The sequence below is a fragment of the Thunnus albacares genome, chromosome 9 (assembly GCF_914725855.1).
Source record: "Thunnus albacares chromosome 9, fThuAlb1.1, whole genome shotgun sequence".
Taxonomy (NCBI): domain Eukaryota; kingdom Metazoa; phylum Chordata; class Actinopteri; order Scombriformes; family Scombridae; genus Thunnus; species Thunnus albacares.
Genome location: NC_058114.1, coordinates 10697188 through 10723669, shown reverse-complemented (window position 1 = coordinate 10723669; position 26482 = coordinate 10697188). Strand labels below are relative to the sequence as shown.

At 39.8% G+C, this 26482-nt stretch overlaps 2 protein-coding genes across 2 annotated transcripts in view; one reads left to right on the top strand and one right to left on the bottom strand.

Moving 5' to 3' along the window:
* The window catches only part of sgip1a (SH3GL interacting endocytic adaptor 1a), an 82793-nt gene extending 60507 nt beyond the window's left edge, over window positions 1–22286 (top strand). The window contains exons 11-27 of the mRNA XM_044360825.1: window positions 863–884; window positions 997–1081; window positions 2691–2776; window positions 4626–4706; window positions 5350–5424; window positions 5623–6423; window positions 7314–7435; window positions 7718–7871; window positions 9147–9206; window positions 12109–12168; window positions 13248–13359; window positions 14438–14593; window positions 15799–15934; window positions 16052–16254; window positions 16613–16677; window positions 17918–18082; window positions 18774–22286. Of these exons, the coding sequence (XP_044216760.1) occupies window positions 863–884; window positions 997–1081; window positions 2691–2776; window positions 4626–4706; window positions 5350–5424; window positions 5623–6423; window positions 7314–7435; window positions 7718–7871; window positions 9147–9206; window positions 12109–12168; window positions 13248–13359; window positions 14438–14593; window positions 15799–15934; window positions 16052–16254; window positions 16613–16677; window positions 17918–18082; window positions 18774–18796 (2406 nt within the window). The 3' untranslated portion in view covers window positions 18797–22286. The remainder of the gene's footprint in view (window positions 1–862; window positions 885–996; window positions 1082–2690; window positions 2777–4625; window positions 4707–5349; window positions 5425–5622; window positions 6424–7313; window positions 7436–7717; window positions 7872–9146; window positions 9207–12108; window positions 12169–13247; window positions 13360–14437; window positions 14594–15798; window positions 15935–16051; window positions 16255–16612; window positions 16678–17917; window positions 18083–18773) is intronic.
* An 824-nt stretch (window positions 22287–23110) lies between these two features.
* Window positions 23111–25613, bottom strand: insl5a (insulin-like 5a). The gene is made up of 2 exons (XM_044362150.1): window positions 25307–25613; window positions 23111–23824 (listed from the first exon to the last, which is right to left on the bottom strand). Exons 1-2 carry the CDS (start codon window positions 25479–25481, stop codon window positions 23670–23672), a joined length of 330 nt encoding a protein of 109 aa, XP_044218085.1. The 5' UTR covers window positions 25482–25613; the 3' UTR covers window positions 23111–23669.
* Between the last annotated feature and the right edge of the window lie 869 nt (window positions 25614–26482).

The window sequence follows — 26482 nt, the reverse complement described above, 5'->3', positions numbered from 1 at the left end:
CCCCCAAACCACAGTTCACAGCACAGTTAGCTCACTGCAGCAGCAGTTCAAGTTAAAGTTGCCATTTTCTGGCTTATGCAATACTAACAGTGTTATTGTTATTAGATTTTGGAGTTATTAAATGGAAAAACATCATGCTCTCAATCTAAACTGTATTGCTAAGCACATTTTTTGCTGTTACCATCTGATAAAGCTGTCGAGGTGATTCTTATGTTACCACTCTCTGTGCCATAGTTAAATGAATGTTCAGTGAATTCATTCAATTTGGAATAAGTCTTCAAATTATGATGCCAGTTACAGTGCCATCAAAGTGACCACTGGTCGTCCACATCAGAATTTGTGATTTTACCTCCAGGATTTGCAAATAGTATGAATATCACAAGGTGTAGTTAACGCCTTTTCTGCAATATTTAGCTATAGCATGGAAGTGGTATTTTCAGTTTCAGTATAATCTTTCATGATAGGAAGTGTGTCTGTTTTAGGGATCCCTCCTCCTGTGTAGTAACTTCCTGATCAGGAAGTTCTACTGGTCTCATCAGATTAAGTCAGCCTGAGGCTGAAGTTAGTCTTCTGACCTTCACTACTTTACATCTTACATAATTGTTGTGTTTAAACCACACAGCATTTCTGTTTGAGAGCATTGACATTTTACATTTGTCAGTGATGTAAATTGATGGGGCAATGTGGGATGTACATTTTAGTAGCCTGACAGAAAAATACAATTAATTGATGTTCTTTGTGCATTTTCTTACACGTTGGTGACTAATTATCTTTTACACTTGAAGCCTTTGCTTTTGACATTCTGAGGTTTTCTGTGTTTGGGTTTTTACATTTTACTGTCATTTCTTTTTTCGCGTTACAGGGTTTGAAAAGGAACACCTCCAGTAAGTATTAATCTTGTTGCACCTTTTGCCAGACTCACTTTTAATTACAGTGAACTAGGAGAAAGTGATGTAAGAGTGGCATGCAGTAAACAAATATAATTTGTGGTTCCAGGTGAAGAGATTGCCAGACCGAGACGTGTCGTCCCTACTGTACCCACTGTGGCCCCCGCACCAGCTCCAGCACCACAACCCCCCAGGTATGTACTTCACTGTTCCCCAACAAGGCTGAGGACAAACTACTGCCACTTAATGTTAAGGTGCTGTAAGTAGCTAGTTTATGCTCGTCCCTTCTGCTGAAGGGAGGTGGTAATGATTTATGGATGTCAGGTGTAGCACAGTTGCAATCAGAAGCTGGATGATACTTTTCATTTTTGAAGCTTAAGTTTTCCTATTTTGACATTTTGACTTTTAAATGTCACCACGATATATTCTTTTATGGTCAAATGAACTGGGAGATTATCATTCCAGTAAACCCAACAGCTTGATCCACCTGTCAGTCGGTTAAAATCTGCATAAATTGCATCACTTCCCACTTTTATGGTTTTCATATTCTTACTCAGATGTCACCTGCATCCAATTGTAGCTCTTGTTTGTCTCTGTTAAGTTCGTATGAACTCAGTGTTTTCTAACATCTGCTGACGCTTTCAAGCTTGGTTTTATTGAACTGGGACCCAAACTGGGATGTGGAGTCACTTTTGGGTTATCTGTGCATGGTTTCAACATCAATACATTTTAAAAAGGCTTGACTTCAGGTCAAGCTTTTTTAAAACTTCAGGCTTCAGGTCAAATTCTAATACTTATTACCAAAAGCAGTGTTTTTGAGATAAGCACATACTGTAACCTTGTGTTTTTAACATAATAGATAAACAATGTCCTTGTAATTGTTGACTTTATAAAGATTTATCCCTACATTTAAAGCTAACTATAATTTAGATACAAGTTAGAGGATAGTCTGAGACAAAAAATTGTTTATTTTGCTGGCTTAGTACATTCAGTGAATCTGCAGAGCTGTCATTGTTTATCTGCCCAACAACCCTGTGATGCTCTACATGCCGTGGGAACTTAATCACGTTCTTCCGGTATGAATGCTTAAAATACAGTGTGTACAGTTTATAGTTGTTTTCATATTTATTCCTCAAGATCTGGCTTTTTGTGGTTTGTTTGAATGCTTGTTTCTTGTGTCTGCATGTGTCTATGTTTACTGTCTGTCTAGTGCAGTTGGTTCAACAGCCATGATACAGATGCACACCAGTAAGGTGTGGATACTCGCAAGAAAACTGAAATCAACTCTTGCATACTTGTAACTGTAACATCTCCAGTTTTAGTCCCAGGGAATTTTTGGTGCATGTCATCCCTCTCTTTCATGCCACATGTTACCTGTCAAAAGATCAGTGGCTAAATAAGGCAAACAAATAATAAATTAGGGTGATTTTTGAAATGTGATTGTAAAAATCTTATTGTAAGATCAGTTAACAGTCAAACAACCTATACTGTCAGTCCCCTGATGTTGTATTTAGTTAAATGTCTGCATTAGTTGTTCCTGCGCAGTCTTTACATCACTGTATATATGCTGTTGCAGCATTACCTTCAGAGTCCATGCTATTTTGAGCACAGCTGAATCTTCACAATTTACATACATTATATAGACATTTGGTGTAATTGTGATAAAGATTGAAGATATGCTATAATGTAAATAAAATCCTAATCAGATGATACAAGTTGCAGTGAGATGATATGTACTGTGTAACATTTCTTACTTACTTACTGTAAAACTACTTCTCTTATATTGTTCTTCATCTATTGCAGCAGTCAAGAAACACCAGTCTCTGAGGACACCACAGCCTTATTTGGGCCTCCTTTGGAAACAGCCTTTGGAGAACAGAAAACCGAAGGTAACTGCCCCTCCTGCATCTTTGTCGCTTTGTCTTCTGTTTCTTTTATATTTGTCTGTGGATGTCCTTATCTGTGTGCTGGTTCTTAGAATATGTTTTTGTTGACGGTTGTCACTAGCAATGTTTTTTGTGTTAGCAATGTATGAAATAGGCTTTCTGAACACACACTTATTGTCTCTCTAAGGCTGCCAGCTAAGCCTTGCTTGGCTGTCATAGCAGATATCCTCTCTCTGTTCCTTTCTCTCTCTCTCTCTCTCTCTCTTTCTGTCTCTCTTTCTTTCCCTCCCCCTCACCTATTTTCCAACATCATAGCTCTTCCCTCTGGCAACTGTGCAGTTGTGGACTCAGTCCATCTGTCTTTGCTAAGGTCAAAGTTGAAATTGGCACTCTAAGGTCACGTTCATGTGCATAGTGCAGCTAGTTAATATGCAGATTTTGCTGTCACCCACTCTCATCCAATCCTGTAGGATGCAGTGGAGCAGGCTGTGGGAGAGCTCTTAGATGTTACGCAACTGCCATGTCAGGCATAGCTAACACAGCACAGATTCCTTTTTATACATTACTTCAGGCAAATAAATCAACTCTGTGCATGACACTGGCAATTGGTTAATGTTAAACTTTCTCATTATAGTTCTATCTTCACCAGATATAAACAGCATGTGTGAATTCCTGAATAATAAAGTTTATGATACTTAGGTCCACCTAGCTAAAACAAATGCAATCTAACAAAACAGCCCTGCAAAAAATCCTACTTTCATGAAGGTGATAATGTTGTTGCTTTAGACAGACAGTGCTTAGAGGTGTCTCTAGCGTCTATTATTTTGTTGACCACATTTAGGGTTATCAGTGAGGTTAGAAACATCTCTCAGTATAATACAAAACAGTTCAACAGCACCATAAGCTGCAGCCTCAAAAATGACTTCAAAATTGAATCAACACATCCATAAAACAGTTTCAATAAAAACTGAACATTATAATCCTCAAAAAGAATGATTTATTGCGGGGCTGTTGTGTGCTAGGTGTACATGATAAAATGGTTACTGAGTTTACATCATTCCCAATAAATTTAGTTGAGAACATTTTTATGGATACAAATTTTGACTAAATTGAACACCTGAAGAATCAAGGTACAAAATCCTATTGATGCAAATATCCTGTACATCCAATATTTCCATAAACCCCTTGTACTCACTGATTTGTTTACATGCAGTAGGATAGCTAGCCCAATGTAAATAGTGTATCAAAATCCAGGTTAACAAATTGCCTAGCCCTTTTGAAGTGGATATGGCATCATCTGCTTTGCTGTTGAGACAGGTGGTTAGCTAGTGTTAAGCTAATTTGTATTTTGCCAGGTTAATGATGTTAAGGTAATAATGAAACAATACCACATTGAATTAATTAAATTATACTATGGAAGATTTTTAAAACATCAAACAGTCACCCAGAGGAGGTCATTGAGATTCTTTTTTTACAGCACAGACCTGGTGCAGATTTATAGAGCAGCAACTGTTGTACAGGAGTTTGGATGTCACCTCTGTGACCCAAATAGTTTATTTTTCTCTAGAAAATAGTATGTGCTGAACCCTGCAGTCCACTATTATAGTAGCATTGAAATTCAGTTTGCAAGAAAAGGATATTTATGTTCTAGTCTTATGACGCATCCTGACTGCAGTCTGCTGCTGAGGCCGGAAATCTGTTCTCTCTAATTAAAGATTTTATTGACCTGCTGATCTTTGTTGTTTCCCCTATTACACTTATTGCTTTTTTACGCTCCTAAGAGTCAGAAACCCTTAAGTGTTTTGGTGGTAATACCCCTGACATGGCCTGTTCTGTCCCTTCCTGAACCTAGTGGTTCTGTCTGAGTCCGATGTGTGGGGGACTCCTCTGTCAGAGCCTGAATCCTCTTTGACGAGATCCTTCCCCACAGGAAGTAAGTTTTAAAATTCCCTGCTAATTGTGCTGCACTTCCTCTCCTCCCTGGAATGACTGCACGGACCCATCAGCTCACCTCATGAAATCCCTCATCATCTGACTAACAAACAGACCTGCAAACTAACCCAATCAAACAGTTGTGTGGCAATAACACTTTCCTTCTCTTTCTGAACAGCCAGCTGTAACATGTTTCATTTCATAAGCCATTTCACAACCAAATGACTGTATGTTTGTTTGTTGTATGTACTGTATACGGGAGGGGCTCAACACTTGGCTTCCGTACTATACCACCCCCCTTCCCTTGCTGCCTCCTCCTTGCATTTGACATGGTGGTGACTGAATGTACTGTGTTGCATGGCTAATGGTTTGTGGGATGATCCCTTCTCCTTAAGTTGTTATGCATGTGTTTGGCAGGTGGGGATAATACCTGTCATGTATGGCTCCAAACTTTCAAGCTCATCTATGAAATAATACCTGTTTTAATTTAAGCCAGCACTGAATGCAGCCCAGACTTGTCACAAGTGACATAAATTAACATTCACTTCATACAAATGCTACCTAATAAACACTCACTGATGCTGATTAGGCATTACCTGTTAAGACTAATAGGACTATTCATTGTTCCACTGATTTTATTACAGCTCCACCTCCACTTCCACCCAAGAATGTCCCAACGTCCCCCCTGACGACTGGCCCTCCCTCTGCAGATGATGCTGGTATGAAGTCTTCTTACTTATCTCTGCCTTTGGTTATATCACACTGTCACCTCAGGATGAAACAAACTTTTACATTTGATATCAGCAGTGTTTTGATCTCCAGCGTATAACTTTCTCCATCGGTCTATCTGTCTGCTTGTCTACTGAGCACTTGTGCAAACACGGCCTTTGATTGGTCTGTGCTTGTCTTTGTTTCAGAAGTGTCACCAGAAGCAGACGATTCAACCAGGAAGTCCTCGATAGCCAACTTGGACAACATTTTTGGACCCGAGCAGGCTCCCCCTGCTGAAGAGGATGCAAGTGACACGTGGGTGTGCTTCACTGAAGAATCCTCTGACCAGCCGCCTCTACCAAAGGACCCTGCACCTCCACTCCCCACCTCCCCACCTCCTCCAGAGGAACCAGCACCTCCGTTACCAGCCTCCCCGCCTCCACCTGAATCTCCTGCCCCACCCTTGCCTACATCACCACCTCCTCCAGAAGACCCAGCACCACCCCCCCCTATCTCCCCTCCTCTGAAAGAAGCCCCTGTTCCCCCTCTACCAACTTCCCCACCTCCCTCAGAGGAGTGTGCTCCACCTTGTGTCCCCTCAGGTCCTCCCACGCCTGAGGAACAAAATCCTGTCGCCACCTCACCACCCCCTGCACCAAAGGAGCTCGCAGCATCTCCTCCCACTTCTTCTCCTCCTCCTCCTCTTGACTCACCCGCCAGCGTCCCAACAGCTCCCACTCCCAAAGCAAGCACACCTCCCTTGGTGACTCCTCCTGCTGAAGAACCCGCAACGTGCTCCGTCCCGCCACCCCTTGTCCTGTCTCAAGAAGAGAAGCCCAAGAATACAGATGCCTCCCAACCCAAAGAGGATGAAGGTGAAACTGTCTCTTCACCCAAAGATGCTAGCCAGGGGAGCCGGACTACACCTCCCCCACCTCCTCCCCCCACATACCGGGCAGTGGTGTTGTCACCGGGTCCAACATCTGGGGCAAGTGGTACAAATAGTGGTGAGTTGAAGTTTGTCAGAGTGCAGATTGGTATACATTATTTTCTTTGCCATAAAAAATTACTGTGTCTCTTCTAGCTAATAACAGCATGCTCGGAAGTCAGTGATGGATCACTCTGAGCAGGAAGCTTTTGACACAAATGGATTAATGAAAACACGAAGACAATTTCCTCATCATTGTATCAGTCAAGTTACTAGTAATATCAGTAGAATCCATATAAATACGGTTAGAAGAGGTTGTTTAGACTGAAGATGACAGGGAATTGTTTTGCCAACACCGCACCTTTCAACTGATTGCACCAGCGGTGAAGATTCTGTATTTTTAATCCTGGAGATTAAAAGGTTGTGTTGGTTTCATTGGATGCAGTTAAAGAGTCAGTGACCCAAACACAAAATACAGTATATAGCTATGAAGAAATAGTCTCAATACAAGGGAGAACATGGATCAAATGTAGGCCAGTAGTTCACAAAATAAAATATGTGACTAATAATGGAAAAACAGACTGGAATAAGCCAACACTTTTTAGAAATAATTTTGTCTGGTTTCAGCATTAGGAAATCCCAATTCTCTGTGGTGACAGATACCCAAAGGTAGCTGAAAAAGGAGTTCATGTGTTCTTTATCCCTTATGGAGGTGTTCCCGGTGGAAAGTGACAATAGTCCATTGAAGTGAAAAACCAATTACAAGGACTGAAGTGAAACAATATTCATATGTGGAAACTTAGTCTGGGTTTTTTTTTTATTAAATCCAAATGTAATTCTGTTAAAGTGAAACGGTTAATGCTTATATTCTTTATGGACACTGTACTTTTTGCCTCAAAACATGCTGAAAAGAGAAATTGTTTCTATAATTATGATGGACTCCCTGTGTCTTTCTGCTCTCCTCTGTAGGATCCTCCTCTCCAGTGCGACCTGCCACTCCTTCATCAGCCAACCCCACACCACCACCACCTCCACCCCGCCCCCCTTCGCGGCCCAAACTTCCTCCAGGAAAACCCACTGTAGGAGATGGAGTAAGTCTTGCGGTTTATTACATTTTCACTCCTAACTGCGATTGTTGTGTTTTGGTATTTCTGAGCTTGTGCAGCTGGCTCAGTGTGAAATTAAGTTTGAGAAAAGTTTTCCTGGCATAACAAAGGTCCTCACAAGAACACCTCAACCTGATTAAACGAGTTTTGACGAAATTGACCGAAAAACATAGTCAGCAATGGCGTAAGGCACAAAAACATGTCATTTGTAATTAATTTCTTTCATTCTTATCCGTTCTCTTACTTACCATCTATTTACCTTTTCAGAATCGTCCATTTAGCCCGCCAGTCCACTCGGCCAGCCCTCCTCCCATCGCCCCATTGGCGCGGGCTGAGAGCACCTCCTCCATCTCCTCTACTAACTCCCTGAGTGCCGCCACCACCCCCACCGTCAGTAAAGAGCTCTCCGTGTCTGTGTCAGGTGTGTGCACCATCACCCATCCCTGAGCTTTGCAGCCTGTTGTCTGTCAGTTGAATTTAACTGTTCAGGGATGATTGCAAAACATGTCTAATATTAAAAGCATATTACTGATTTTATGCACTGGCCCTGTCCTTCCTATGCTGAGAGTGTCTGTGTGGATTGAGTCATGCAGTTATGTATTTATTCATTAATTTTTTAAAATTTATTTCCATTTTCTGGCAATGATGGTTTACCATTCAATGAATATGGAAGATACAGTGCCAGGGTCACTTTTTGTTCCTATTATTGTGGCATCTAATTACCATACACCATTATAAACTCAAGCATATCAGTTTTTTATCTCGCTAGTTAAAATAGTAAGAGTCAAATCTCATCAAACGTGTCACTACAGTCGTGATTTCTAGTCATTTGAAATAAGAAATAATTACTCCTGAAGCTTCTTTTGGACACAATGATTTATTAAAATGCATGTAAATATTGTGTCTGGTTTAGATTGACACACAGACAAATTCATATTCACACTCATGCACAAACACACAAAGAGGTTATGAGTGGGAGGTGAGAAAGCGAAGCAGGGTGTTAATTTTAAAGCACAAGCATCCCTGGCAAAACCTTGTAATGAATTAATGACACAACATCAGTTTATACGAGATGATCTAACATCAGTGAAGTCAGAATTGAAGGACCCTGCAGTGCAGAGTTGTGAGTGGGTAATAGCAGACTTCAGTAGAATGTGAAATGGGGCTGAGTCATAATAGATTTAAAAAAAAAATACACACTCACACACTACTCTGGAGGCAGCAACAGTTACGTAAAAACAGAATATAGTCCCTGGTTGGAGGTTTCTTTTTTAAAGAGGACCTATTATGCTCATTTCCAGCTCTACAACATTAAGCAACATTAAAAAATGATTGAATCTATATGGAGGTTTCACTTAAGTGTTGCGCTATTGCAACCTTAAATGTATACATTATTTATTCACTGTTGCCCTCTTGATAACCCCAAAAGCCAATGAGCTTGACAGTAACGTATTGGACATGAAAAAAAAATCCAAATCAAAAATGCCCCATTCCAGTGCTTTTTGATGTCTGTGTATTCGTTCCTCAGTTTGTTTAAAATGTTTAATTGTTTGTTTTTTACAGTTTCATATATGTTTGCATGATAGCAATTTTCTGTTTTTTATTTCAAAATATTTTTCATTGGTTTGATTTGCTTTCTGTTTTTTTTTTGTTTTTGCCGTTTGTTTGTCTCTTTATTTGTCCTTTGGCTTGTCAGAAGACGATGCTTATGTAGACAAACTGCCCACCTTTGAGAGACACTTTGATTCGTTTGCAGGTATAGTAGAGATCCCCTCAGAGAGGAGAGGGGACGGGTTGGGGGAAGTGCTCCTTTGTGGATTTTTCAATTTGTTTGATGCTTTTTACCCAAAGTGCACTTGACATAGACGGGTAAAGGCCATCTCTGAGTGTTTTTGTGCTTTCTCAATGAATGTCAGTCAAAAAAAAGTATAGGTTATGGAACAGTGAAGCACACTGTCTTTTTGGCACTTTTCCCCCCCACATCTTCATTGTTTTGCTCTTGCCAACTCATACTTTCCCACACATTTCCACTGCATTTAATAGATATGATAGCCTCTCTCTCTCTCTCTGTCTCTCTGTCTCTCTCTCTCACCCCAGTATCTGCAGACCTCATTCACTCTCTTGTATCGCACTTGTTACCTACAGACAAATCTGCAAGAAAAAATGAAGGCTGTGGTGACACAAAAAGCTGCAGCTTTTGCATTATAGTTTATTTTTCCCAAAAAGTTTGAGTGTCTTCCCCTGTGCCCATCTGCCCACTTGCAAGACTTTTCTCTCTGTTTTATGACTGTGCACCAGTGGCTGTCTCGCCGTGTCACCATGGCAACCTCCTGTCTCTTCTCTTGGCGACACATATTGTGTGTGTATTGAGTGCAGTGCAGCCACTCCCAGATACCTTTACTCTGAGTCTGCGCAACAAAAGTGTATTTGAGTGTTTGTGTGCTGTGTTCAATGAGCATGTCTGAAGAGCTCCTTATCTGTGAGCCCTGGAGATCCACATTGTCTCTCTAACACTCAAACACACACACTACACACTCACATGCATACTGTCAGATCCGAGCTGCTACTTACAGAAGCGTTTGAAGTCTGGCATGAGAATTAGGTCGAATTAGGCAGGCAGCAGCTGTTTGGTATTCATGCCATCCTCTCCCTACCGCTGGAGTAGCACGACACAGCCTCAAGTTCAACCAATCTCCACTGGCCTTAAAGCCTCCGTCTACTCCCTCGCCCGACCCCTGACGCCCACCTTTCACACCTGTCACTCATACACTCTCCAGTCATGCAAAAATACAACCCCAAACCACGCCCTCCCCCATCTGAACACCTGCCCTTTTGTTCTCTTCATGAAGCACTACGCTGCTCTCATCGATCCATCACCCGACATTCCACTCAGTCACTCAACAACACAGCTTCATTGACGGGACCCCTCATCATAACAATAGTATGGACGGGAACAAGCCTACTTTTTTTTTCCAGTGTCACATGGTGACATGAGTAACATGCACACATTTGACATTCCTTGGTCATGTTTGTTTTTCTCATACTGGAGCTATGTCCCAGTTCAATGGCTGGATCCTCCGAAGTCTCGATTCCTAGACTATAAATCTACAAGTTGAGGTGTAACAATGACAAAAAACACTGTAGGATGTAAATAATGGAAACCAGGCATGCTGTAAATGCCACTGTTTATGCATGTTAGCAGCATGGGAATGTTTTTGTTTAAAAAAAAAAAAAAAGTCCTACTAAAAATGGAGAATTTATTGATATATAGTGTTTAAAATGATTTGGTCAAGTTTTTTTTTCAGTTGGGCTTTTTTTTTTGTATGGTACACCAGAGAAGCAGACAGGAAATGGACAGAGAAAGACCAGGGGCATTGTGGCCACATGGTATGCATCCCAACCACTAGGGCAGCAGGATGCCCCACATGGTACACTCTGCTCCAGTTGTCCATTTTGTTAGGCTGAGTTATAACCTGATAATGATATATCAGCCAATTTTTGCATAATAATGTAAAAACAAATATTTTTGATACAGATCCCTTAAATTGTGTCATTTTAAAGAATTATAGCCAAGATATGTACCGAGTGTGACATATCTTGACAACTTGATGCTACTCTCTGATGGACAAACTGTGTTTCTAAATGACTTCAAACATATCTTTGGCTTTTCTATGCTGCAATTTGTTGTTATCTGCCCAAAACAAAACTTAACAACTGTCCGAAAGCTCTATTAGTTTTAGTCTCTGTAAGACTAGATTGTCTCATTTTTAGAGGTGGCACAACTTCAGTCTGCCCCTCAAGTCTTTTTGAAGAATCCACCTTCATGATCTGTGTCCTTTGGAGGAACCAGCCACTGAAACTGGGACGCAGCACCACTGTCACTCCTTATTCCTGCTCTCTGGTCCTGGGCCTTGGCCGCCCCCTGCAGGGTGTCATTGTAAACGACAGTCAGCCTCCATCTGTTCTATAATTTGGTATGTGAAGGCCTGGAGGAAAATGGGAGCTCAGCAAGACACTGAGTCAAAAGCCTAAATTACATTAAAGTAGATGAGTAAGATGTAGTGAGGCCAGTTTTTGCTTTAGACACTCTGGCACTGCCTAAATTGCCACAATGAGAGCATCAGCGGACAAAGAAATACCATTTTCAAACATAAGCTGCTGCCCCTGAAACAGGAAGTGACCAAACTGTCTCTTCTTGCAGTCCCTCCTCAGATTATAGATATATACAAATATACAGACGAGTCATCTCCTCTCCAGTATTGCACACCTGCAGATTGCACACATCTGGCCCTCACTGCACCTGAGTCCTGCCTTTCCTGAGGCACGCAAGCACCCGCAAAAAAAAACATCCCGTCACACCCATGTTGTCACATGTTCTGTCCTGACGGTGTTTCAGTTCGACATGGCCCTCTGTCCCTCTTGGTCCCCGGCCTCCACCTCCACGTTTCACCTCACTGTGACATGTGATAGACCTACCATGTGAGACTCACGCTACTGTCCTTCTCTCCTTCCCCTCTCACCCCTCCTCACCTACTTTCCTCAACTCCTTCCCTCCCTTTCATCCCTCTTCCTCCTCCTTCTCCCCCCATCCCCACCTCCCTCCCTCCCTTCCTCCCTCCCTCCCTCCTCCTTCAACCCCACCCCTCAACCCCGCACAGAGAATGACCAGCCATCCCTTGTATGGTTTGACAGAGGGAAGTTTTATTTAACCTTTGAAGGTAAGTTTTCTCTGCACCAGGGTTAACTGTAGCGTGCACACACACTCTTTTGAGGCCCATTTGTGCAAAGCTTGGCCCCTACCCTGCCCTGCCCCCTTCTTTCCTTCCTTCCTCCCTCCCTTCCACTCCACTCCTCTTCCTCCTCCTTTGCAGTCTCTCCATCACCCTAACCCGCACCATGCTAACTCCTGGCTGAGCCCCCTTGTATGCAGTCACAACTATGCAGTGGCCTCATTTGTCATATCCTTCTCTACTTTCTCTTCCTGACATTGTTCATTCTCATTTAGTCTGCGCTGACCGCCTTCCATTCCCTGAAGAATCACCGTTCTTCGTGTACTTTACTAATCTTTTCGTCGTCATCTTTCTCCTTTGTGTCATTTGGTTTTTGGTTTGATCTTTGGGCTGTCTGATCTTCTTTGATCTTGTCAGAATAATTCAGCTTTAATAGCATGTTTGGAATAAGCATGCATATTTCTCTCAGACTTTCTCTATGTCTGCATCTGTCTTTCTTTTCTCATCTACTTTCGCTTATTCAATTAAAAGTGTCCACATATACAAATACTTGTTACTTAGAGGATGAGTTCCAACATCTAACACAAAGTTAGGAAAGATATTTGAACTAATCCTGCAATTTCACAGTCAAAGAGCAGAGAGAAATTGGATATCTTCACACATTTTCATGCCACCTTACTAACACCAATGTTTGTTCTCAGTTCAGATAGTTGTAATTTCATTTCATTTCATCACACTAGTTTGCACACCATGTTTTGTTCCTCATTTCATCCACACACTATTGTTGAGGAAGAGCGTAGAGCCAAGGTTTGGGAGTTGGAACATCTATCTGATGTGTGTGTTTTTCTGCTGGGTTGAAGCTGCTATAGATTGATTTTAAACTGACTGAAAAAGATTTAAATGATGATTTTTAGAGAAACAGACTGTGGTTATATCAACCAAAAAAGGATAGTAAATGGTAAAAATTCAGCTGAGCTGACTGTTAGTTATGTGCATTGCTTGAGTGTGTGTCTTGTGTCTCTCAGTCCTGTTTAATATGTGTCTGCATGTGTGTGTGTTACCTCCAGGCTGCTCCAGAGGACCCAGTCCTCTCACCATGGGAGCTCAGGACACGCTTCCTGTGGCCGCTGCGTTCACAGAGACCGTCAACGCCTTCTTTAAAGGGGCCGACCCCAGCAAGTAGGTCAACATGTGCTTCACACATTCTAACATAATTAGGATTCCCTCACTAGGATTACTATATGTATGTCTTTTGTGTGACTGATGTGAAAAGAGTGTGTTTTAGTTTGTACTGCAGAACAAGGAGGATAATGCTGGAATTAGTAAAACTTTGCTTTGATCCCCAGCTCATTTAGCATTTACAAACAGTATATTATAATAAATTGAATGAAAACCTTACTGTGTGTTATAAAACATGTATTAATCATGTTTTAAACTGTTTATAAATGTGTCAGAACTCATTAAGACATTCTTGACCTCAGAAATAGCAGTTTGACAAATAAATAACTCAAGGTTCACTTTCTAGATTTTCTCACAGTGTTCATGGCCTTCATCAATGGATGGAGTTTGATCAGTTGTCGTTGAGAGTGAAGAATATTTAGAAATAAATTAATACTTTATTATTAAACATATAATGTCACTGAGCAGTTGGAGAGCTAAGAGGAATAAGCTGTTTATAGTTATTAACAGTTATTAATTATGCCTGAATTAAATACATAAAGATTGTGATTCAAACACAAGAGGCACAAAAATGTTTTATGAAGAAATGATAGTATGAGAAACTAATTAGGGCTTAAAGGTGCAGTGTGTAGGATTTAGGTTGCAGGTTGCAACAAGCTGAATACCCCCCCACAACCATGTAGGGGAAGCTACACTGGCCACGAAAATCGCAAAAGGCCCTTTCTAGAGCCAGTGTTTGGTTTGTCCGTTCAAGGCTACTGTAGAAACATGGCATTGCAATATGGCGGGCGAGGACGTGCTACCTATGTAGATATAAAGGGCTCATTGTAAGGTAATGAAAACACAACGATTCTTATTTCCAGGTGCACTAATTAAAACACACTTATGAATATAATATATCTGCCAGGTCCGTTCCGCTAGATGCCGCTAAATTCTACACGCTGCACCTTTAAAGCCGTCCCATTGCGATGTTTATTAAGAAAAGAAACACACAAATAAAATGACTTGAACACATCTGAGCGTGTATGTTTTGTATTGTCTGTCCCCCCTTTTTTTCTCCTCTTCCTCTTTCTCTCAGGTGTGTCGTGAAGATCATAGGTGAGATGGTTTTGTCATTCCCGGCGGGAATCACGAGGCACTTTGCCAATAACCCGTCCCCTGCCGTGCTAACCTTCAGCATAACCAACTACAGTCGACTGGAGCATGTGCTGCCTAACCCCCAGCTCCTCTGCTGGTAATGACACGGCTCACTGTGAACTCACCACCTCACTCTCATAAAGAATAATAAAGCATAAAAACGTTTCTCACTGGAGACAGTGTCTCAGTGAAGAAGTAGTTCAAGTCTGAATGCTTTATTGTCTAACTTAAGAAGTCCCCCTTAATGTTTTATATGTTGTATGTAATTTAACTAAACTTAATTAAAACCTAATCAAATGTTCTTACTTACTGTGCATTATAATTTGTATTAATTATATTAATTTTTACTTATAGAGCATGTAAGAGAATAGCTTAAAGAGCATGACACATTTTGCATCATATATTCACACCAAGATTCCCGTCTTGTTCCCTACTGTTGTTTCCTATTCCTATTATTCATAATACTCATAATATATTTAATCATTATAATAAGATTTGTTTCCACTCAACATATCCTACTTACCACCCTTATGATATGTAGTAGTGACATATTTCACACAGGGAAAACTCAATGCGCTTTATTAAAAAACATCTAAAATATACAAACAGCATGAAAATAAATTATAATATAATAATTAATAATGATGTGTATACAGTATGTGTTTGAAATAAGGGTGTAAACTGGTAAAAGTATCTGTGAACTGGCTCATAGCACATTCATCATCCCATATGGACAAGTTCGGTTGTTAAGTGGTGACTAGTGATGAGTAAACTTGAGTGAGATCATTTCAGACACTGATCAGCTGTCTATTGAGTCACCATGAGGACATCTGAGTATTCAGACAAACTACTTTAAACAGAGATCAGCTTTGTTTCTGAGTCCTCGTTTGCACCTGTTGTAAAATACTCAATACATCACCTACTTGTGACCCATAAAAAATCATTTTAATGTTAATATGTTAACCAAACTCCCCACTCATTATGGAACTAAAATCATATTGCTTCACAGTAGTGCAATTTCTATTTCATAAAAGCAAGAATAAAAAAATGTTTGTCATAAAAACCCCACATAGCTGTTGTAAAATTAGTGCAAAGCACGACCTCTTGCGGCTCTTTGTTCAAATTAAATTTCTGACAAACTAAATTTTGCAAATTTCCAAAGTCATTACTGCCAAATTTTTTTATTTTTCTTGTCAAACATTATTTTAAAACTGAGAAGCTAGTTGCATTTACACTGTATGAGAGAGGATCGTGTGAAACGCCTGTGTTTTGATCGTGCTTTTCTACCTGTTCCTCTACTAGCGACACCACCACACAAGCCAAGGCTGATGCCAAGGACTTTTGGGTGAACATGCCAAACCTGATATCTCATCTGAAGAAAGTGGCAGAGCAGAAGCCACAGGCGACATACTACAACGTGGACATGTTAAAGTATCAGGTAAGCTCTGCCTTCAGGGAGTCAACCACACCAGACGAACAGACAAAAAAAAGGGCATTAAAAATGGTTTTGGCACAGCAGTTTTATGTTGTGTCTACATTTTTTGTATTTGTGTAGGTATCAGTGCAGGGTCTCCACTCCACTCCTCTGAATCTGGCTGTGAGCTGGAGGTGTGAGCCCACCAGCACGGACCTGAGGATAGACTACAAATACAACGGAGAGGCCATGACAACGCCGATGGCCCTTAACAATGTCCAGTTCCTCGTCCCTGTCGATGGAGGGGTTTCAAAACTACAGGCTGTGTTACCTCCTGCTGCATGGTAGAGTCTTCACTTTGTTATGATGTTAAAGCCAATAGTACCATTGAGCATATTATGTAATATATAGCCAACCAATTAAACAGGATGATAAGGTAAAGACGGTGGTAAGATGTATAAAGAAAGAGAATTCCAGGGAGGGATGTCTTACTTAACTTTGGTTATCCTGACTGCACACTGTGAAATTGTTTGTATCAGCATTATACCCATGATGACAGTAAAGTGCTCACTTTTACGTGTTTTCCCTTTAATTGGTCTCATAGGCTTTAGAAGCTTTATAAATGTGGAACTTGATAAAAAAGTAAAAATGGGTTTTGATTGCCTGCTTGACTCCTTTTCTGCCCTCTTATGATCCTGACAGGAACGCAGAGCAGCAAAGAATCCTTTGGAAGATTCCTGATATCTCACAGAAATCTGAAAACGGAGGTACGTACAGTATAATAATATTAGTAATTCTAATATTCTTGAAGGACTCTAGGTGATGAGGGAGTCCCATTTTTATTCTTATATTTAGTTAAGGCCATTATCAGGGCAGGTTTTGACACTTCTGGAGATCTCTGCAAATTGTTCCTTTTTGGGTTCCCCCTTTAATCTTTAACCAATTTTACTGTCACCCAGATCACATCAGTTCTTGAAGTCTTTACATCAGTTTTTGGTGTGCACATTGAAGGGCTTTGCTCCAAGAGACCCCCTATTAAAGAACAGTTGAATAGCCCAGTAAAATGTCTGTGTTAATGTTCTTATTTTACAAGATAAGAACCAGCAGGTGGAAAGAAACACTCTAAGATGAAAAGAAAAGTACAAACAGCTTTGACAGAGTTCAGATCCCACATGAGTTGTAACAAAGTCTGCAGGCATGCAGAGCTAGACAATGTTAAACACTGAACTACAATCTGCACCAGGAGCCATGAATGCAGCTCAACAAGCTATGGAAGAAAGTGTAGTGCTTTTAGTCCTCCAGGAAAAAATCGGGGCCTTATCGGCAGTTGTCTTGTTCGTCTATACCACAGGATGGCAGCTCTGCCTGAAATAACCAATGCCCCCCGCTGTGTGACAATGGTAGTACAATTACCTCAGCAATCCTCTTTGATATGCTGCTTTACGACTCTATTCAGTGTAACATCTCACTGCACTGTGGTTGTGTTTTATTGTGCTTATTCTCCAAGGAAAGAAGAAATCACACACACGCACACAATCAATTGATAAAGAATACTTTCATTTGTGCATCTGTGATGACAAACTGACGTCATATAACCTACTTTAATTATTTGGCCTGTTTCATATGACATAAGGCAGAAAGTTTCCAGGGTGTACCTGCTCTCCAGGAGAAGAACAGCAAACTAAATTATGTATTTTCTTCAAGATAGAAAACACAATCAATCCTGAAACATGATCACTTTATCCCTGCTTCTTTTGGACATGAATGACTTCAATGTTTTATCCTTTTAATGTAAAAAAAAATGCCCCTCTGATGTGTAATTTACTTTTTCAAATGAAGAGATCTGCTTTCTGCATTTTTCATTTTGTGATGCAGGACTGATGTATCTTTACATATCTGTTCACATTTGAATTTTTGAACTTGTCCCCTTGTGCACATCACCGTCTATGAAATGTTAGTGATGAAGTCGTCTGTCCTTGTGTTTCTAAATATGAACTCTTCCCTAAGGTGTGGGATCGTTGTTAGCACGCTTCCAGCTAACAGAGGGACCCAGTAAACCAGCTCCACTGGCGGTGCAGTTCACCAGTGAGGGCAGCACCCTGTCGGGCTGCGACATTGAACTGGCTGGGCCAGGATACCGCTTCTCTCTCGTCAAGAAGAGGTTTGCCGCAGGTCAGTTTCCCATTTTAATCGCAGCATATAGAGCAATTTTTTTTTCCCATTTTCCACAACTGCTAATTTAAAGTTCTGCCAGTTCTTCTAGAAGATTAAACCTTTTTTAAAATTCTTTTATTTTTCCATAAGCAATAAACGTAACACATTAAAAAGTAATGATTCGTCATTGTTTGATGTTAAATAACAATATAAGAAAGGAATATTAGTCAGATTTTTTTATCCGTTACACTTGAGAATTTTTTTTTGTTGTTTTTTTGGATATGTGTTTTCATTTATATATTACACTTAGAAATCTTATACCTTTGTATTCTCCATTATATTTCTGATTTGTGGGTATAGTATATATTATAGTATAATATACCTTTTTGTAAGAGACAATGTGTAAACAATATGTAATAATTTTGTTAGGATAGGTATTGTTCAATTGATTTAGGTGGTTATCTAAAGTCATTCAACCACAGTACTGTATGAGATGATGTAGTTCTCAGTACTAAACTATAATTATCGCAGATTAAGAATACATAACTTTGTATAAATAAACTACATTTTAGCTAGTCTCATGCTCAGTGCAGCTAAAAAAGGTAATTTTTTCATCTCATCCTTACAAACAGTGCTGTACATTAATTTATCGTGCATCATAAACAATAGATCTGAGACATAACCAAAGCATTTTGTTGATGACTTTCAGGAAAATATCTTGCTGACAACTAACCCATGCTACTGAGAACAGCACTGTCGAACAAAACAATCCCAGTGGACTGAGGTTGACACCGAGGACAGAGGACAGACCGGACAGACCTCCATTAACCTTTTCTGAACCCACATGACAGGTCCGCAGCCTACCCAGCAGTATTGTATAACTTACATATAGCATCGTGGAACTGTTTTAGGTCATGTAATTATTGTATTTGTATCCATTTCATAACATCTGTATTGCTGCAGTTCAGACACCTGGGTTCTTTCTTCCTCTGAAGTCTGTGCCTCTGTCTCCATCCTCCTCTGGTCAATGTGTGGTGGTGTTTTTTAAAGTTTCACTGCAGCTGCCTGACCAGCCAGGTTCAGCCAGATTGTGCTCTGGATGACGTGTTGTTTGTTGTCCCTAGTCTAGAAAAAAGCGGCTGTAGAAATATCCTCGAATAAGATCTTTGCGGTCAGAGACACACCTCAACCTTAGACACATCCAAAGTTGGAATAGTTAGAGTTGAACCCAGGATAATACAAGGCAAGTTATCAGCCTTTTAGCACATAAAAAAAAATCCCAGCCCTCTAAAGTAATCCTTGTGTCAGGGCTTCTCTGGGTCTCTGTCCTCACTGTCTCGCCATGAACGTGGGTGTACGTTTGGCTCTTGCCAGCAAATAAATGCATTATCTGATGCAGTTTTACACACGATGTCACAAGATGTTACGTCTTGTTTGTGCTAGTGTGTGATCGAAATGAAACACAAGATCAAGTGACTACAAGGAAGCTTAAACTCAAAAGATTTTCATGCATCACCTACTGGTACTACAGGGTCACATGACTTTGACTCACATCTATATATTTCTTTTTAAGATAAATGCACTGATCAGTCAATCAAACTGTTATTTTATTTCCTCAGAAATCTACAGACATGGAGAGGTTTTTAGCAGTTAGGCAGCTGCAATGATAAATCAATTTACTGGTTGCAAAATAAGACAAATATGTTTTCCCGTAAGAACAAAAGAAGTGTAAAAAGTGTCATTTTAAATCAATAATATATATCTTACAGTAAAGGGCGTTTGGTGTTTTCCTCGTATTGTCAGATAGCCTTTCTGTTGTTCCCAGGACAGCAGTGTTAGACTCCAGATTACATGACAGCATTCTATTTTTATTTATTGATGACGATGATTTGTTGTATAAAACATGTGATTCTGTATATGAATAGAATTTGAATGGTATCACACAACTCAGAACCCTTAAAGGTATAAATATTTGAATTCTTTTTTTTTTTTTTCTTTCTTTTGTTATCTGTGTAGTTGGGTAACCTGTGTACAGTATAAGGTATAATTTTTGAATTTATTTCAGATATAATTTTTTAACTCAAGTGCAACAGAAGATTTGAGCTATATATGGGCTGGGGTGGGTAATTTAAAGAAAAAGATAAATATCTTCCTGGATGCTGTGTTATGCTTTGTGAAAGCAGTGTTAATGTAGAGTTAGTTAAACCATGGGCAAGGTCCACACTTTAAAGCAGTAGTTTGACATTTTGGGAAACATGCTTTTTCACTTTCTTGGCCAGAGTTAGATGAGAGGATCGATACCGCTCTCATGTTTGTATGCTAAATGTGACGCAATAGTCAGGAGACAGTTACCTTAGCATTAAGATATGAAACAGGATGAAACAGTTAGCCCGCCTCTGTCCAAAAGTGAACAAATGGCACCTCTGAATCAATACTAATTAACATTGTACCTTGTTTGTTTAATTTGCACAAAAATCAGAGAGTAAAAATGACAAGTTGTGGTTTTAATGAAACATTTTATGCGACGGTAAGCTTCATAAAACAAATGGGGACATGAGAGAGGTATCAATCTTCTCATCTAACTCTCGTTAAGAAAGCAAATATCCCAAATTGTCCAACTATTCTTTTAAAGAAAGACAAGACAATGACAACAAAACAATCAGTTTTCCTCAACTGCAGTGATGAAGTTTGGTGACTATGGTACCACTACTGGAACAGGATTTGTTTACCGGGACCAGCTTGTTTTTTTTTTTTAATTCAAACACTCAAGTTTTGATCCAACATTCTCAGTTCCTACATCTACCCATTCAGTTATTCCTGAACTTAGTCCATACGTCACCACAAGCTTCTCACTATTTTCTTACCTGTTTCCATTTACCTCAGTGGTACCTGAATCCCCTGAGCGGAAATGATATCATGAGCACACCCCCGATCATCCAACCAGCGCTTAAATCCATGGCTTTATTTTGCATAATTGTAACGGTCTCTGTGAGATGACATGAGTTGAATGCGGTTGTGGAGCGAGGTTAAGTCGACCAAAATGCTTTTTCTTTTGTATTTTATGTGTGTGTACCCCGACAGTCAGTCCTCTGTTAAGGAGAATAAGCTGAATATTTTTAAAACTGATTAAAAAAGAAAAAATGTTATATTGTTTAATGTGAAAAAAACACTGTGCTGATGATGTTGAACTTCCTGAATGCTCTGACACTCAACATGAAGAACAAAAAGTGTGTGTGAAGTGTAGCTGAAGCTCTCCGTACTGTACTGTATGTCAACATTCTGCTAAATGCAACCAATCATAGTCCTTTCAGAGCTTTCGTAAAAGCATCTTAAACTGGGTTTAGGTCAAGAAAACAACACGCCTCACATCAATACTCTTATTCACTGATAGAGTACTTTTGATTGGGCAACGTTTTTAAATATATGTGGTTATTTGGCCAGTGAAAAAATCTGATCTGGGCTGTGTCGTTCAAATTAAAATCTTGTTCTTAACAAGCTTTTTCCGATCAAGACTCAATCTGAAAGAGCATTGTGGATTACTGTGAGGTTGCATTTAATTTGTTAATGTGAAGTGATGATGATTGGTGCCATTTAGCTCCCACATTAGCTTGGTAACATTTGCTGTCAGTCATGTCAGTCTGTCATTTAGTTGACTGGATGAATCGATGTGCCTAACAGGAAGTTGTTACCTTCTGGGTGAATCTTGAAGCTACCAGTGCAACAGTCACTACAGCATTATCTACAGAGGCCCACCATACACTTATCCCATCATGCATCTGTTTTAAATTACCACTACACTACAGGTTACAGACATGTCTTTCAGCTTGAAAGGCAAAACAAAACCTGATCTCAGTCTGTTGGTTGCCAGATAAATCTTTGCATCTTTTAATATAAAAATGAAACAAAACTTTCCAGATCCTCATCTCCATGGTGAATTTGTCCTGCAGTAATTTATTATTGCATGCAGAGCATGCAGTAAAAGGTGGGGCATCTCATGATGATAGATAGTACTGAAATGACATGTTGTGCTGTTGTCACTTACCTGTGTTAATGTTGAGAAGAGCAGGGAGTGTGTTTGTGTGCTATAAGCCAGAATGCTTTTGGTTCTGTACCGTTAACCTCAAACACATGTGCAAGCTCTTTGTACAGTACATAACAATGCTAAGATGAACTGAGAAACTTAGTTTGCTTCTTTCCAAAACCAATAAAAGTTATAACTGGATGCCTGTGTTTGCAGTTGTAGTTTTGTATGATTTAGCACAGTCACAACTTTAAAAGATGGGTTAACAATTGTTCATGTCTGTCCCAAAACAACAGTCAGAAGCCCATTTGAATATTGACACATCTCTTGCTGTCTTTCCTCCTGTTCATATTGGCCATTAGAAGATCCCTTCATAATGCACTTTCAATGTAAGTGATTGGGGACAAAACCCTCAGCCTTGAAGCAAATATGAAGCTTCAGCCGTCCAAATTAGTCAAATCAAGTCAATATCCTCCAAAGTTACAGTCTGTTGTGCCAAATTCCCTCTTTGTTATGATCCTTCCACTGCAGCTAAACAAGAAAACACTGTCCATCAAGACACAAAGGGAGGGATTTTATTTTACTAAAAAAGACTTAACCGTGAAACATTTCCACTATATTTGACTAACTCAGACAGCTAAAGCCACATATTGTCTTCAGATAAGCATTTGAAAACATTTTTGCTCAAAACGAGGACTGTGAATTTTGTCCCCCATCATTTACATTGTAAGCACATTTGAAGGGGATCCTCTAATGGTCAGTATGAACAAGAGGAATGATTACAGCGACCAAGCCTTTTTCAATGTTCAAATGGGTACCTGACTATTGTTTTAAGACAGACTGGAAAAATTGTGAACGTATCCTTTAAGTATGTAGTCCTACTGCATATTCATTGGCTAATTTGTTATCACGTAGTAGTGTTTTATCTCATTGACACTAGGTTTTGCAGAAATTATCTAAGCATTGTCCAGTATGAGGACTGTGATTTTAAAAAGACCTCACACTTCACAGAATGTAAGCCCTGTGCAAGAACATTTATTTGACAAAAATAGTGAAATGATAGAATACAGCTCAGTTTCTCTATAAATACATACAAGCAGACATGGAAGTTTTCAAACCTGCGACCCTGTGGATACTCGCTACATACAGGACATAGTAAGCTCAGGCGGAAATGTATTTCCTCTCCTTACACAGAGTAGGATATGATACAAGTGCTACATCCTGCACCTTTAAATCAAATCCCTGAGTGCATTTACCTTAAGTTAGTTTTGCTTCATTGAGTATAGTTAAATATATTTTTATGGTTGCACACATCTTCCAGCTCAGGTTTACAAACATGTTCGCAGATGCTCCATTGGTCCGCATTCACATCTACAGTCTTTACAAGTTAAAGTAAAAACTCACAAAAATATCAAATGCAATTTGAAAAATAGCAATTAGGGAAATGACCATTATAGTTCACTCAGCAATCATACTGTCTTAAAGCATGATTTAGATTTGGTTTCTAGTAAGGCAAAATGGGAGGAATTAGTCATTTTGGTCACTTGGAGAATTACAGGAGAAGAGGAGAGAGAGGAGTCGTTCTCAGCAGAGGAAGGTGAGGTCGCTCTTCCTGCAGCCCACCTGGCAGCACACGGTGGTCAGTAAGTTATTCATGTCCCGTCTGGTCAACTCAGAGCCCGAACTGCTTCTGCTGCTGCTCAGGCTCTCCAAGCTGCTCTGCTCCCCTGTGGGCAGACCTGGAACAAAAAAAAAAAAAAAAAAACACTTCTGACATTGTTCAATTTAGTCCAAAAAGTTTACACACAATCTCTGCCAATGTCAGTCTTTTACTGTTGTCAATTTGACTAAATGTGTTTGTAGGTATAAGTTGTATTAGTTTTTTTTTTAGGTACTTTTTTCAGTTGTTTCCAATTAGGTGATCGATGAACAACTGTTTTGAGATAAATCTTTGAGGTCTAATTGAGGTCCATGTTCCCATTAAATAAGGAAACTCTAAATGACAGCAGATTAAGTCTGTGCTATTTGTCTTCTACAGTGTCACTTTACTCTTTCTAATCAGCACAGCTGATAGGCTAACTGGGTTTATTTGTGTGTGTGATGGGCAGAGAGAGCAAGCCTGCCTGAGGAACACACTGCTCCAGTATTTAATCATGATATGTGGGCTACTCTGGCCTAATAAGATAGAGCAGCAGACAACATGTCCTTGTGCGAGGGCACCTGTCTGCCTGTACACCCACTGCAAATACTGAGTTAATAGTATATACTGTTCATGGAGCAAGGACAATCACAGTGTTTGGTTGAATTATGCTTGTCCCTTTGTGCTTAGTGAAAAAATATATGGATACACTGAGGACACAGCAATGAAAAGCTGACTGTCACTAGCTTTCAAGAACATGAATCCATCATAGTCTGGTAACAGTGAGATATGATCTTACATTAAAAAAATAATAATTTATTCTGGAGGGTGTAAGTTGGCAGCTTAGTGGGCTCAAATTTTGAACCCCTGAGTCAATGAAAATACATTCAAAATACACATGTGGTTTGAAAAATATCGTTGAAAGAAAAAGAAATTTAGAAAAAGAGCAGCTGTGAATAATCAAATGAAGGATGGCTGAATTCCATTTAGCTGCTTCAGTTTCAGGGTGCTGGTATTGTGTGCTGGCTCATCTTGAATATAACAGCCATTGTTAACATTATTAGTAACACCTATGCTTTCGTGAAAAAATCGGCTGTGAAAAGGCATATCAATTATAAACATTATGAAGTCTTAGGTCACCTTTTGCAGAAAATTGAGGAAGTACACAACAGTATGATTCCACAAGTGACTGAAACTACAGGATACAATTTTTTTTTTTTTTTTTTTAAAGTTACTTAAATTTTATGTATTCAAGAAGTATCACTGAGTCACCTTGCAAGAAAGACCGGAGAAAATAGTAGACAGCAAATACTCAGGAAGTAAGTTATGACTAAAAACATAAAAAGGGAGTAGTTACAGAAATACTGTATACTAGGTAACACTTTGGTGTACAGTACATCCACCAAATAATAGCTTTAGGTAATTTACACCTGATGATTCTTTCTTTTATACAAATATGGTTGTAATAAGGCCTGAAAAATGCAAATTTGTAACTAAAAGTCTTAACGGGGAAAAAAATAAATTTCTGACAACAATATACAGCATATCTCCTGTTTTGAGAATAAAAATAAAGATGTCTCACCGTCCATGTCTGACTCAGTGAGGAATCTCCTCCAGCGGGAGCCTCCGCAGGTGTAGACGACGGCCCTCAGGAACTCTCGACCGCACAGCTTCACTGCATTTGCCTCTGCTGATTTCACCTGATCCACACACACGGCTGCAAACAACAGCATAGGCAACACCACCAGAGCACGCATGCTGGATACCTGAGTGTCTATACAGGCCTTTATATCTCGCTGTTGGTCTGTTTTGTCCGCTGTTCCAAACCCACCGCAGCTGCTGCGTGTTATTTAGTCAGCTTCTCTCTTGAGTCAAGTCTTTTGGAGGATGCAGCACAGTGGACTTCCCTTCATTATATACCATCCACCTTTCAGTTCATCAATGCTGAGTATGTCTCCACCTCCCTCTAACTGGGTCTTAGCCCATCCCATTCACACACAAACATGAACACACACACACCCTGTTTATCCTGATGCTTCTAGACAGTCACGTCATTTTATGTTTCCGGTCTTCCCCACCGTCACCATTTTTAGCTGTTTAAGAGAGAGTGACGGCCATCAGCCTTTTACACCCCTCTACCAGCACTTACATTAGATGAGGGCAGCCTTCTCAACCTCCTTGTGATTACATGATTCAAGGCTGTGATTGCACTGACCTTCACTTCAGTGCATGGCTAATTAAGTGATGCAAAGTGTTTCCCCCTGCAGTCAAGCAGATGTTTCATCTGTTTACGACATTTTGATAGCCTGGTTGTCTTCTGCTTTACAGCAGTTTGGGGCATTTGAAAGGAAAAAAGTCAATGTTGACAGTCCATCATCCAGGTCATTATTGTGCTGCTGATGGTGAGATGTGATACTCAACATGATATTTCAGTTTGATCATTAACGGTGGAGGTCCCACTTAGGATGTCTATGATATTATATTGTGTTTAGTTGGACAGGCTTTATGGTGGTCCCTATGGTAGTGGAAAACTAAGACCAGTTTTTTTGATTGGTAAAATAGACAGAGGAAATATTTACTGCTTCATTTAACAGTATTCTTTTTTCTTTTTTTTTTAACTTTTTAGAAAACACTAAAAAAAAATAATCGTGCATTCAAGAGAAATCTTATTCATCTGAGATTTACCTTAATACTGATTCTGGCTGACAAGCTAAGCTGGCTGAAGGAGCCTGATCATATACTGTGAACCAAAAAGCAT

Excerpts from the sequence above, each read along its gene's own strand:
- insl5a (XM_044362150.1), bottom strand. The coding sequence starts at position 25,481 with ATGCGTGCTCTGGTGGTGTTGCCTATGCTGTTGTTTGCAGCCGTGTGT. Across the intron at positions 23,825-25,306 it reads CACTGAGTCAGACATGGACG|GTCTGCCCACAGGGGAGCAG; the intron begins GTGAGACATCTT and ends TTTTTGTTCCAG.